This window comes from Phalacrocorax aristotelis, chromosome 22, assembly GCF_949628215.1.
Source record: "Phalacrocorax aristotelis chromosome 22, bGulAri2.1, whole genome shotgun sequence".
In the NCBI taxonomy this organism is placed as follows: Eukaryota; Metazoa; Chordata; class Aves; order Suliformes; family Phalacrocoracidae; genus Phalacrocorax; species Phalacrocorax aristotelis.
In genome coordinates, this window is record NC_134297.1 from 1,145,929 (window position 1) to 1,157,122 (window position 11,194).

The following is an 11,194-nucleotide window of genomic DNA, read 5'->3' on the forward strand; positions in this document are numbered from 1 at the left end:
GGCGCTCTGCGCCGCCGCCGGAAGCGGGCGGGGCGGCGCGGCGGGGGGCGCGGGCCTGTGCCGCTCCGCTCCGCTCGGTACCGGGCGCTGCCCCGGGCCTAGCCCCGGCCGCAGCCCCGCAGCCAGCCCCCATGGCACTGGAGCAGGCCCAGGCCGACGGCCCGGCCCCGCCGCGCCTCTGCGAGCCCGGCCCCTCCGCGCCGCCCGGCAGGTAGGTAGGCCCGGTGGGCTTGGGCCTGGGCCTGAGCCTGAGCCTGAGTCTGAGCCTAGGCCTAGGCCTGAGCTTAGGCCTGGATCGGGACCGGGCGCACCGACCGACTGTCTGTGTCCTGCAGCGGGAGCGCCCTCTCCGCCCCGGAGAGCCCCGGCGGAGAGGCGGCGGCCGGCCAGGCCCCGGCGGCGCCCGGCGGCGAGGGGGAGCCCGGGGCCGGCGGCGAGGGGGCGGCGGGGCAGGAGCGAGAGCGGGAGCAGGAGGAGGGGGAGGTCCAGGACCCCGACCCCGACCCCGACCCCGAGGCGGCCCACGCCAGGCCCTCGCAGAACATCGCCGTGCAGGTGGGTCCCCGTGGCCCTTTGCGTCCCCCAAACGCCCCTCAAAAGTGCGTTTCTGACCCCCGCTGCTTTCAGGGAGGGGGAGCCAGGGCGCAGCAGCGATGAACGGAACGGCTTGAGGCTGGACGGCAAAGGACACCCTTGCCCGCTGCCTCATAGCTGCTGCCCCATGCGTGACCTTGTGCTTTTACCGGTTTTTAAGTAAAAATTGGAATTTAGGTAAAAATTGGCATTGGAACAGGGTGTCCTGAGAGGTGGTGGAGTCACTGTCCCTGGAGGTGTTCAGAAACTGCGTAGACGTGGCACTTGGGGACGTGGTTTAGGAGTCTTGGGGGTGTTGGGCTGGCAGTTGGACTTGATCCTAGAGGTCTTTTCCAACCTTAACGACTCTATGAATGAAACGGGGGCCGGCTGAGCGCGGCCAGCCTGGATCTGGCACAGGTAATGCCGTCATCGGCATGGGTCTGGCTGCTCAGCGAGGCTGCAGAGGTTGGGGGGGCTGACGGCAACCCATCTCCCTTTGCAGACCGACTTCAAGACAGCGGACACGGACGTCAACACAGATCAGGATATCGAGAAGAACTTGGTGGGTATCAGAGCGCTGCCATCATGTCCGGGCTCTGCTGCTGGCGTGCCCACGCTGCCGTTCCCCAGGCAGAGGAGCTGGAGCGCTGGTCTTCCCACAGTGTGGTTTTTTTCTGATTTACATAGTGGCCTTGGAGTGCTTAGGGCACCCTCTTTAAGGGAGGAAATGCGGAGCTAGCTGCCGCTGCAGGCAGTGCCTCCCTTCATCCTTTCTAATCTAGAGAGCCTGAGCTTGGAAAGTGGAAGCCATTGAGTTGTAGCTCTTGACACTGGGTCCTACTGAGCTCTTAGACCCTGCTGAGCATTCCTGCCCCTGTCCATGCTGTCTTTAGTGTGAGGGAAGGGGAAGGTTCTTCCTATGTTTCCACTCTCTGCTGCAGGACAAAATGATGTCCGAGAGGGCTTTGCTAAAGGAGCGCTACCAGGAGGTGTTGGACAAGCAGAGGCAAGTGGAGAATCAGCTGCAGGTACAGCTTAAGCAGCTCCAGCAGCGGAGGGAAGAAGAGATGAAGAACCACCAGGTACCCGGCTAAGTCCCCTTTTCGTTCGGCCTCCCGACAGCACTGCCGCTTACACGATTAAGGTCGTGCTTTGGCCTCGTACGGAGGGGCACGGGGGGGAGCAGAGCAGGCTGTGAGAGGTGCCAGTGACACGCCGCCTGGTAGTTTCTCCTGTGTATGACGCCATTTTTTAGCACTAAGGACTGGCCCCTGCCCAAATTGGGGTGCTGAGCCATTCAGAACAAATTCCTAACGCAGCATCCTGCGCACGCGTCCGCTCCTGCCAGCAATCTTGCAGTGTCTCTTCAATGAGCACGGCATTTTTTTCCAAACAAAAAGCGGTGTGAAGTGAGGAGAATTGGCTCCCTGTGATTATTTAGTTCTTTGCGGCCCTTGGTGAGGGATCATGAGGTTAAATGAGCGATTCGCCACTGGCCCTGCGCACCTTCAGATGAAAGGAACTGTCGGTGGCCCCTCGGCCGGGTCTAAAAGAGAGCAGAACTCGCTGTCCCTTAAAGTCGTCCTAACTAGATAGGAGAGCCTGTGGTTTAGACTGTCTGTCTGTCTCCTGGGTTTCCCCGTAACAACCTCTACAGGTCTTGTCTGGATCTACTCAAAAGAAAGATTTTGATGACACGTGTTATCTCGTCATCTTTCTTCAGTTAATCCAAGATAACGATGGATTTAACACCAAAGCCATTGCTGGGGGATTTTGCTCTTTATTTGTGTGATGCTTGTTTCACTCTAGGAGATCCTGAAAGCGATTCAGGATGTTACGATCAAGCGAGAAGAGACAAAGAAGAAGATGGAGAAAGAAAAGAAAGAATTCTTACAGAAAGAGCAGGATCTGAAAGCAGAAATCGAGAAACTCTGTGAGAAAGGCAGAAGGTATTAGTATGGAAAAGCAAGCAGAGTTTGGTGGGGTTCTTTTTTTAGGAGAAAAGGTATGGCTTAACCCGGTGCATACGTGATTACGCAAAGAGGGTCACGTTAAACTTTTTGCAAGCAGCGAGTATTTTGGTGAGCGGTTTAGGACAGACCTGTGCAGTTTTGGGTGGACCCGCTGCAGACGGAGCAGCTTGTCTCTACGGAAGATGTCACCATGAATTTTGGGGCAGCAGGGTATTGCCCTGCCGGTTCGGCGGCGCGTGGGCGGCGCTTGGCAGGGGTAACGCGCAGCTGGGCTCTGCGTGCCGCCGCCTTTTGGAATGCAGAGCCTTTCCGCAGGAGGCAGGCCGGCTCTGTCAGGGTGCTAGGGGTGGGGTCTCTTCCCGAGCTCTGCTCCTCAAAACTTCCCCCTGCAGTAGGCTGCTTGACCGTGCCTTACGGAACAGGTTGAAGGCCTGATTGAGTGCTGCTGCCAGGCTTTGCTGTAAGGTAGGCCGCGTGCTCTGTGCAAAGACTCTGACTGGATTTGGGGAAGGGGGTCCAACGTGAGCAAGATGTGAGTTGTTCGTAGAGATCTGAAGGTTCCTTCGGGCCATGAATTTGCGCTTTTACGGAGCTGCTCTGTTGTGTCCCAGAGGTCTGATTTTTAACATTTTTCATTCTGAGGGCTTGGTGATGATTTTGGATAAAGCTCCTTTAGCACCAGTTCCAAGTACTCGGCCCCTGTTTCACCCCGAGCGACAGGTTGCAAAGCACGCGTGTCAGAGCAGCACAGCTCCCTGCAGCGGGTTCTGGTTTGATGCCACAGCCTTTGTGCAGTATCATGATACAGCAAAATTTTTGCCCCAGAGGATGTTAGTGGTTGCTTTCAAACACTTATTGGATGGTGCAGCCCTCGGAGCGCGTTGTAACGCTGGGCACACAGCCGCGCCGATAGCTTATTTAAACTGGGGACCTGCGGCGTGAGCGGCTGGGTGATAATGCCTCTGCAGCAGGTGACACCATCTGTCCTTCTTCTCTTGTGCAGGTTGCTGAAAGAGCAGGAGGAGAAGGAAAACAAGATTGCTTCTCTGATTGCAGAGCAGTCTGATGAAAAGTAAGGCTCTCATCTGTTGCCAGAGTAACGCTGTTGAATACTCTTTTTCCTCCAGTTGCTTTGCCTTGGAGTGAATCTGATGCTTGCGGTGGGGTTGGCTCGAGAGAGCGGTCTAACGGTGCTGCCCAGTTACGCGCTCTAAAGGTTTTATCGCCTCTTCCAGCAGGCCGGTGCCCTCAGTCTCTGGATTAAATCCCCTTTATCCGGGCTGCAAGCAGGCTCGTAGGTACTTGGGACATAAAGATCCCGTAAGATTAGAGGTTATGCTCAGTGGATTGACTCCGCTTGTAACTGCTACCTCTGGTGACCCAGAATTAGGGCAAACCTCTTTCTGTTCCCCAGAGCTGCCCAACTGCTCTGAGCTCTGGCACTAAACTCTAAACTCGGGTGTTCTGAAGCTGGGCAGAGAAGCTCCAGATCCAGGCATAGATGCTCACGTGGCACAGGTGGAACAGGCCAGCTTTAAACGTCCCCTCGACCAGAACGGCTTAGTTCTGCGTGCTGGTTCAGGTTGCTTCCTGGTTCAGAGCTGTGCACCTTTCCCTGGAGTTGGACCGAATTTTGCCGAGGGGAATTCCCCTCTCCTCATTTCACCCGGCGCGTTGCGCGCTGGTGGTTTGCGTGCTTTGGAACAGCTCGCCCTCGCAATGGTGACTCACGCAGCCTTGGGAGCTGGGGCCGTGTCATGGTCTGGAAGGCGTCGATCTTCCACGGTTTTGCCCCATCGGCGCTATCAGGATCGATGGGTTTCGCGGGAGTTTGTCAGCTCTCCTGTTCCACGCCGTTGCGGTGCGTAAGCCTAAGCCGACTCATTCTGTTTCTGGCTGCAGGCAGCTATGGGAGATGGAGCTAGATAAGCTGAAGAACCAGCACAACGAAATCAATAGGAACATTCTTGAGGAGACCGAACGGGCCTGGAAAGCAGAGGTTAGTAGGTGACTTCTTACCTGTGAAGCAGTTGTTGAAGAGAGCCTTTTTAAGGTTCCAGCTCATAGTGAATGATTACGTGACATTAGGAGCAGTTGAGGATGAGGATAATCCCCGTCTCTGGGGGACGAGAGACGGGATTAGCAAATACCGATGCAGTAAGCGTTAGTTGGGTCTAGCTGACTTAGCGCAGTGCTTAGTGAAGAGATTACAGTTGCAGTCTGGCAGCAAGAAACTGCCAGTGCGGTGCAAAACTGCTCTTCACCTGGGGCCTCTCTCTGCTAGATCCTGTCCCTGGAGAGCCGAAAGGAGCTGCTGGTTTTGAAACTTGAAGAAGCAGAAAAAGAAGCAGAGCTACACCTCACCTACCTCAAGTAAGCCCGTGCAGTCTCAGAAACAGCAGGGTGGCTCGAGGGTCCCTACATACCCATCTCCTCTTCCTCTGCTTACGCTGGAGGTCGCACTGAAGTAGTTCAAGGGTTCCATGGCTTTCTTATTGAAATAGCGTGACGCAGTAACGTTGCAAAACAGGGCTATGTGGGGCTGTGCTTGCTCCCTCTTGCCATTCATCTGCTGAATGCCTGCCGTGCTCTTGATGGAGCGCAGTAGGCACGGTGTTGACTCTGGTGTCTGTGTGTCTGTCTGCCAGATCGGTCCGCGCCCTGCTAGCACTGCGCGCTCTCCTCTTGCAGGGTTTCTCGCCTGGGGGTGAGCCCTTCTTCCTGCCCAGCCAGAGGAGGGGAGCGCTGATGGGGGGAGGCAGCGGGGTGTGGGCTGGTAGTCGCTCCCACCTTGCTGCCAGTGAGAGCACGGTTGCAAGTGGGAAAGTATAGTTGTGCTTGCAGGTCTGCGCCGCCCACGCTGGAGACGATGAGGCCAAAGCAAGGGTGGGAGATGAGGCTGAACAGGATACGAATGACCAAGGAAAGCGTCCGAGTAAGTTCCTGCTGAACGGCTTCCAGCCTAACAGCACGCGGTTCTTTGCATTGACGCCTGTGGAACCTAACTGTGTCCGCTTTACGGCCTGCAACCGCTCCGGGGCTGGGAATGCTCTGCCCAGGCAGGGGAACTTGCCTGTTGTAGGCACGCAGTGCCCAGACCTTCCTCAGGCAGAGGCTTTGCTAAATGTGTCCGTGTTCTTTCCTCTCTGCTAGGATCAGTTCAACGACCACATTCAGATGGTGAGGAACGGAACGAAGCTGAGCAGCCTCCCACAGATCCCAACCCCGACGCTGCCACCGCCCCCCTCAGAAGTGAGTGCCTCTCCAGCCTAACAACACGAGCTTTCACTGCGCGGAGCTGCCACGAGACCCTGGGGCAGCCCGCCCGCGGGCCCGTAACTGGCGCTGCCTGTGCTGTGCGCGTTGGAGGAGGCTGTGTGGGATTGCGTTTTGTGGAGGCCTGTGCTTGTCCCCGTCAGTCTGGGCTTACCCGCTGCCCCTGGCGAGGAGGGGAAGGGTCTCCCTCCCTCGCCGTGAGGGGCGTAGCTGCCAGTGCCTGCAGTTCAGCCCACCCTCCGGCTGGCTCTGCTTCAGATGGGCTTATTCTAACCAGCCTTCTCCTCTCCCCCTGTTTCTCTTTCTCAGACAGATTTCATGCTGACGGCATTCCAGCCCAACCCATCCCTTACTCCCAGGCTCCCGTTTCCCATTGGACCAGTTCCCGTTCCCATGGTCATGCCGAGCGCTGATCCTCGGGCACTCTCCTTTCCCCTCCTGAACCCTGCCATCTCCAGGCCCAACCAGCCTTCCCCGCCGCTGCCTGCGTCCCAGGGAAGAAACAGCCCTGTAGTGGCATCGCTTATTGGCACGCACAGCCCTCACATGACTCCCGCCGCCTCCATCCCTCCTCCGCCAGGCCTGGGAGGAGTTAACGTCACTCCAGAGTTTCACAGGCTGCAGCCGGCCGATAAGCTGGAAAAGCTGCTGGAGAAGTTGTTGACTCGGTTTCCACAGTGCAACAAGTAAGTGTCTCGCGCGGGGAGCGAAGGCTTGCGTGAGGGACGTGAGCTGGGGCAGGGGGAAGCGGGGCTCCTGGCGCTCGCGGGGTCCGGAGGAAGCGAAGGGAGCCCGAAGGCGGGGAGCAAAGGCTGGGTGCTCTCCGTCAGGTCGGCCGTAGCGCTGGGAACGAGAAACGTTCGGAGCTTTGTCTTAAGGACAGCAGCGATACCTGAGCGCGGCCGAGAGCACCCCGCACGCAGCACTGCCTCAGGCGAGTCCTTCAGCCTCCGCGGTGCTGCATCCTGGCCGCATGGCAGGCGGGCATCGTCTCGCTCCGGCTGGGGTTTCCCGCGCCTCCCCTGACATTTTGGGGGCAGAAGATCGCTCAGGGTGCGATTCCTCTCATTTAGATGGCGACGGTTGAGAGCAGGCGCTCCTTTGCTGTGATGCGGGCTTGCCCCAGTGCTGGGGTGGCTGGCTCGCCTGGGCCGGCGTTGCGGGGCCTCGGACGGAGGGTCCCCGTCCGTGGGGGCCGCTCGGCTTGCTGGCGGTGGCCGCGAGCTCTCAGCAGGCTGCCGTCCCTGCAGGGCCCAGCTCACCAACATACTGCAGCAGATCAAGACTGCTCGGAGGACGATGGCGGGTCTCACCATGGAGGAGCTGAACCAGCTGGTGGCAGCCAAGCTGGCGGAGCAGCAGGAGCGGGCAGTGGCCGGGGCTCAGGTGGGGGACCGGTGGGGGGCTGCTGGGAAGGGGAGCCTGGGTAGCAGCGAGAAGCCGTGTCCGCTCCCTGGCTCCCTGCAGACTGAGCCGCGCAGAGCTCGGGCTTGGGCTGTGCGTCAGGCGGGTCCCCTGGGTTCCCCTTTCTGCTGACCGCAGCACTACTGGGAGCAGTTTTCCCCGAGGTGACTTGGGGTAACTCGGCTGACTCTTCCTTCTGGGCTTCTCTGACGTGCCTCGTTTGCCTTGCTGCAGCCTCTCAGTCGGATCAGGGCCCCCATGTTCTCTGCTCCGCTGCCTCAGATCAGCACACCCATGTTCCTGCCCCCAGCCCAGGTGGCTTACCCTGGAACGGCGTCACACGTAAGAGTTCTTGGCCTTCCTGGAGCGCTTTGCCATCCCCAGGGAAAGCGGAGGGAGGGAGCCCTTTAGAGAGGTGGCCGAAAGGGTGAGCCAGTGAAGGTGGGACTTCGCTCCTCATGCAGCTACTCGGGCTGCTGAGGTAGAAGGGAAGGCTTGGGGGTATGGACCCTTTGTGCTCCGTGTCGGGGAAGAGGGAAACGGTCACAGGAGAGGTGTCGGAGGCTTTAACGTCGCGCGATGGCTGTGTGCAGAGGGAGGCATTGGGCAAACTGGCCCCTGGCTGCAGCTGGCAGGACACGTAGCGGGAATGTGGAATACATGATCTGAGCTGGGGTGTCTGACTGCCGTGCCTGTCTCCTTTCGGTTCCCTCGCTGCCCGCCCCAGACCCCGGCTGCCTGTAAGCTGTGTCTCATGTGCCAGAAGCTCGTGCAGCCCGGAGACCTTCACCCCATGGCCTGCTCACACGTGCTGCACAAGGAGGTGAGTGTGCTTCCCCACTGCGTGCTTCCTCGTACGGTGTTCCTCGTGCCAATTCCCTTCCCGGAGCCCTGGGCACGTGTCCGTCGTCCTGCAATCTTGCTGGGAGAAGGGCGTGATCGGCGACCCACCTCTGCGTCCCGTCACCCCCGCTTTATGTGCTCTTAGCTGGGCCACCCTGGGTGGCCATTTGGCAGTAGCTTTAGGAGCAGGCTGTCCTTACTTGTGCCCCCGAGCCCGTGCTTATGGCTAGGAGGGTTAGATCCCGGCCTTTTGCCTTCCCGGAGCGGGGCAGCCTGGCACCATCTGGAATAGAGGGCGATGGAGAGAGCTGCCCAGGTGTCTGGGCACAGTGGGTCTGTGGACAGGAGCTTTTGGGAAAGAGAGGCAACTTTTTCATGCTGCAGTGCTGGTGGTGGCTCACCTGTGTAGGCAAACCCCTCATCCCAAAGGCTCTGGGGCCCCCAGCAACTGCCGAGGAAATGGAACCCCCTGTATTGAGGAGGGGCTGATGATCCTGCTAGGTTGAAGAGGGCTCCCTCCGCATGGCGACCTTCTGACAGAGGCTCTCGAGGAGCAAAAGGGACCGTCCCTTAAAATGAGTGCCCTTGCCAGCTCCATTCTGGAAAAGTAACGCCACACTGTTCAGAGCGCCTCTGAGTTGTGCCGGTGGCTCTTGACTAATTCTCTCTCTTCCAGTGCATCAAATTCTGGGCACAAACCAACACAAATGACACTTGCCCTTTTTGTCCAAGTCCCAAATGATGGCTACTTGAACAAAGCGGTCCCGCAGGAGGCGTTGCTGTGAATAGACAGGATCAGTTCTGAGATTTCTACAGTTCTATATTTATACGACCATGTATACACATGTACATTTTTATTATATAGGTAATGTGTGTATAGAAAGTCTGTATACATACAAATTCATAAATAAAGTGTGTATATTATGCAGTGACTTGGTGCTGCTCCGTACTTCGTAGCCGGCAGCCCTGCTGCCTTCCCTCGAATGAGCGCTGAAGCGTAAGCTGCTTGCTGGGGTGCTAGCGGCTGCTCTCGCTCCCTCTTCCCACTTAGCTTCCGCCAGCTCCGTCTCCGGCGCTGCCCCATGGCGGGACGCCTCGCCGCCCCGCGCCCCAGTCCCCGGCCGCCTCTGTCACCCACTAGTTCCCCTCTTAGCAACGAACAGGTTCGAGACGCAGAGCTGGGTTTTTTGTGGCCTTTTTTTTTTTTAATGTAATAATAATTTACCGTGTTAACATTCATTGTTCTTACATAGACGATAGGGTACAGAGTTCTGGAGTCTGCAGCAGCAGCTGGCGGGAGCCGTCCCCGTCCCCCTCCTGCGGGGCAGAGTTCCGCATGCGCCTTCACCCGGCGTTCCCTGCTGTAGCTCCGGCCCTGGGGAGGGAGCGCTCAGGAGCCGACGGATTCGGCTGCGCTGCAGCTCAGGATAACCAACCTGTCGCAGTTCCTAGTTCCCCTCTCTCCTAAAGCACGGGCTGACGTGCCAACCCTTTCTCCATGGATTTCGGTGGGATTACGGGGTGCTCAGCACCATTTAAAATCTTGCACTTACTCTGTAGAATTTTTTTCCCCCCTTTACTGGCGGCCGGCGGCACAAATCGAGCACTGCTAGAGGCACCTGGGCCTCGGGGTCGGCCGGGGCCAGCGCTGCCTGGCTGCGGCATGCCCGAACTCGGCCACAGCCCGAATCTTTCTACGCGCACGCTTGCCAGCGTGTTTTAAGGCAGTGGTCCACAACGGAGTCTCTGGGATCATGGTGGGGTCCTGGGCAGGCGCGAGGGTGGGGAGGGCTGCGCGCGCTCTGCAGTCACAGGCCGTGGCCCTCCTGCAGCAGCACGGCTGGACGCTTGCAGCTTTGCAGCAAGGCAAGGGAGCTGGATGCTACCTGCAAGCGCTATCAGGGACGTGGGGCGGTTTAGGGACGCGGGTAATGGGCTGCTGTGGTGGTGCCCAGGGCTGGGGCCGGCTCGCCTCTCCCGCACGGCCTGCTGCTCCCCCTCCTGGCTCCCTCGCTGCTTTTTCAAAGAACTATTTAACCGCGGGACGTAGTTGGCAAGCGTTATGCTTGCGGTGGCTGCAGCCCTGCAGCACTCCAGCCCGTCCCCACCGGAACCGGCGGCTCGGCTCTCGCGCACACCTCCTTGCTTGTGGGGGGACGATGCCTTTTAACTAGTGTTTAAAACAAAACACTTTCCTGTGCAAGGTGGAGGCAGAGAAGCAAGGAAAGAGAGCGTCATCAACTGCCTGCAAGCTCCAGGGCCTCTGCCCCAGGGAAGGGAGACGGTGAGCCCACAGCAGCGGGCAGGGAGGAGGGGAGGGTCGTCCTTACGTACCCGAAAAATCCTCCCTTAGCTGTACCAACACGATGAGGACAAAAGTGCCTCCTGCACTCAGTGGCCTTTCGGCTTGCGAACCACTGCTCTGCGTGCTCCAGCCCTGCCTCCTCCCACATCCCTCCATCAGTGTCACCACCTCCCCCGAAACCGACTCAGCCCCTCTCCGACCCATCAGGCGCTTCCACGCGAGCGCGCTGCTGCGGAGCAGCCCTGGGTCGTGGCCAAGGCCCTGCGACTGAGCAGCGGGCTAAAAGTATTTTAAAAAACCAAAACAGGGCCCAACCCCCTAACGCTGGGTTTGGAACAGTGGCTTTCAGCACTAGAATTAAAAATATAGATATATGTATGTATCGTACAGGTGAGAAGCGACCGCTATTTTTACACCTGTGTGTGGTGTGGGACCTGCTATATACACGCTCTGATCTGCACAGCTGCACTACCAGTGACTCGCATTATAAAAAAAAAAAAATAAATACAACCATATGTTCAAAAAATAATAAATGTTGCAAGTCCCCCATGGCTGCTGCCTGTCCCCAGGCATGGAGGGTGGCTCGCGCCGCAGGAGCGGGAGCCAGGGCCCGGGCCCAGCCGCATGGCCTCGGGGAGCGAGCGGAGGGGCGCCGCTGTGCCCTGTGCTGTGGGACTCGCCGGCGGTGAGGCAGGGCAGGGGCTGCGGGTGGGGGCCGGCCCGGCGCTGGCCCCCCCTATGGCTTTTGATCGGGCGGGTGGGCTGGGGAGTGGCCGGTGCCGGGTGCCGGGCTCGCTCCTGGCACACGGTTTCGCGT

At 58.7% G+C, this 11,194-nt stretch overlaps 1 protein-coding gene across 3 annotated transcripts; it reads left to right on the forward strand.

Annotated features, from left to right (window-relative positions):
* The first annotated feature begins 10 nt into the window (after positions 1 to 10).
* Positions 11 to 9,004, forward strand: RNF214 (ring finger protein 214). 3 transcript variants are annotated; one of them, XM_075116295.1, is made up of 15 exons: positions 11 to 211; positions 336 to 555; positions 1,079 to 1,138; positions 1,518 to 1,658; positions 2,386 to 2,525; positions 3,553 to 3,621; positions 4,452 to 4,548; positions 4,834 to 4,922; positions 5,382 to 5,484; positions 5,703 to 5,801; positions 6,135 to 6,511; positions 7,076 to 7,211; positions 7,464 to 7,571; positions 7,957 to 8,052; positions 8,749 to 9,004. In XM_075116295.1, the coding sequence occupies exons 1-15, from the start codon at positions 132 to 134 to the stop codon at positions 8,812 to 8,814; spliced, it is 1,881 nt and encodes a 626-aa protein (XP_074972396.1). In that variant the 5' UTR covers positions 11 to 131; the 3' UTR covers positions 8,815 to 9,004. The 3 variants fall into 3 exon arrangements, with proteins under 3 accessions (XP_074972396.1, XP_074972398.1, XP_074972397.1); XM_075116296.1 differs by having other exon boundaries at positions 12 to 211; positions 5,394 to 5,484; XM_075116297.1 differs by lacking the exon at positions 1,518 to 1,658.
* The last annotated feature ends 2,190 nt before the right edge of the window (positions 9,005 to 11,194 follow it).

Coding starts and splice junctions, on each gene's coding strand:
- RNF214 (XM_075116295.1), top strand. CDS start 132: ATGGCACTGGAGCAGGCCCAGGCCGACGGCCCGGCCCCGCCGCGCCTC. Junction 2,526..3,552: donor CTCTGTGAGAAAGGCAGAAG/GTATTAGTATGG, acceptor TCTCTTGTGCAG/GTTGCTGAAAGAGCAGGAGG. Junction 7,572..7,956: donor ACCCTGGAACGGCGTCACAC/GTAAGAGTTCTT, acceptor TGCCCGCCCCAG/ACCCCGGCTGCCTGTAAGCT.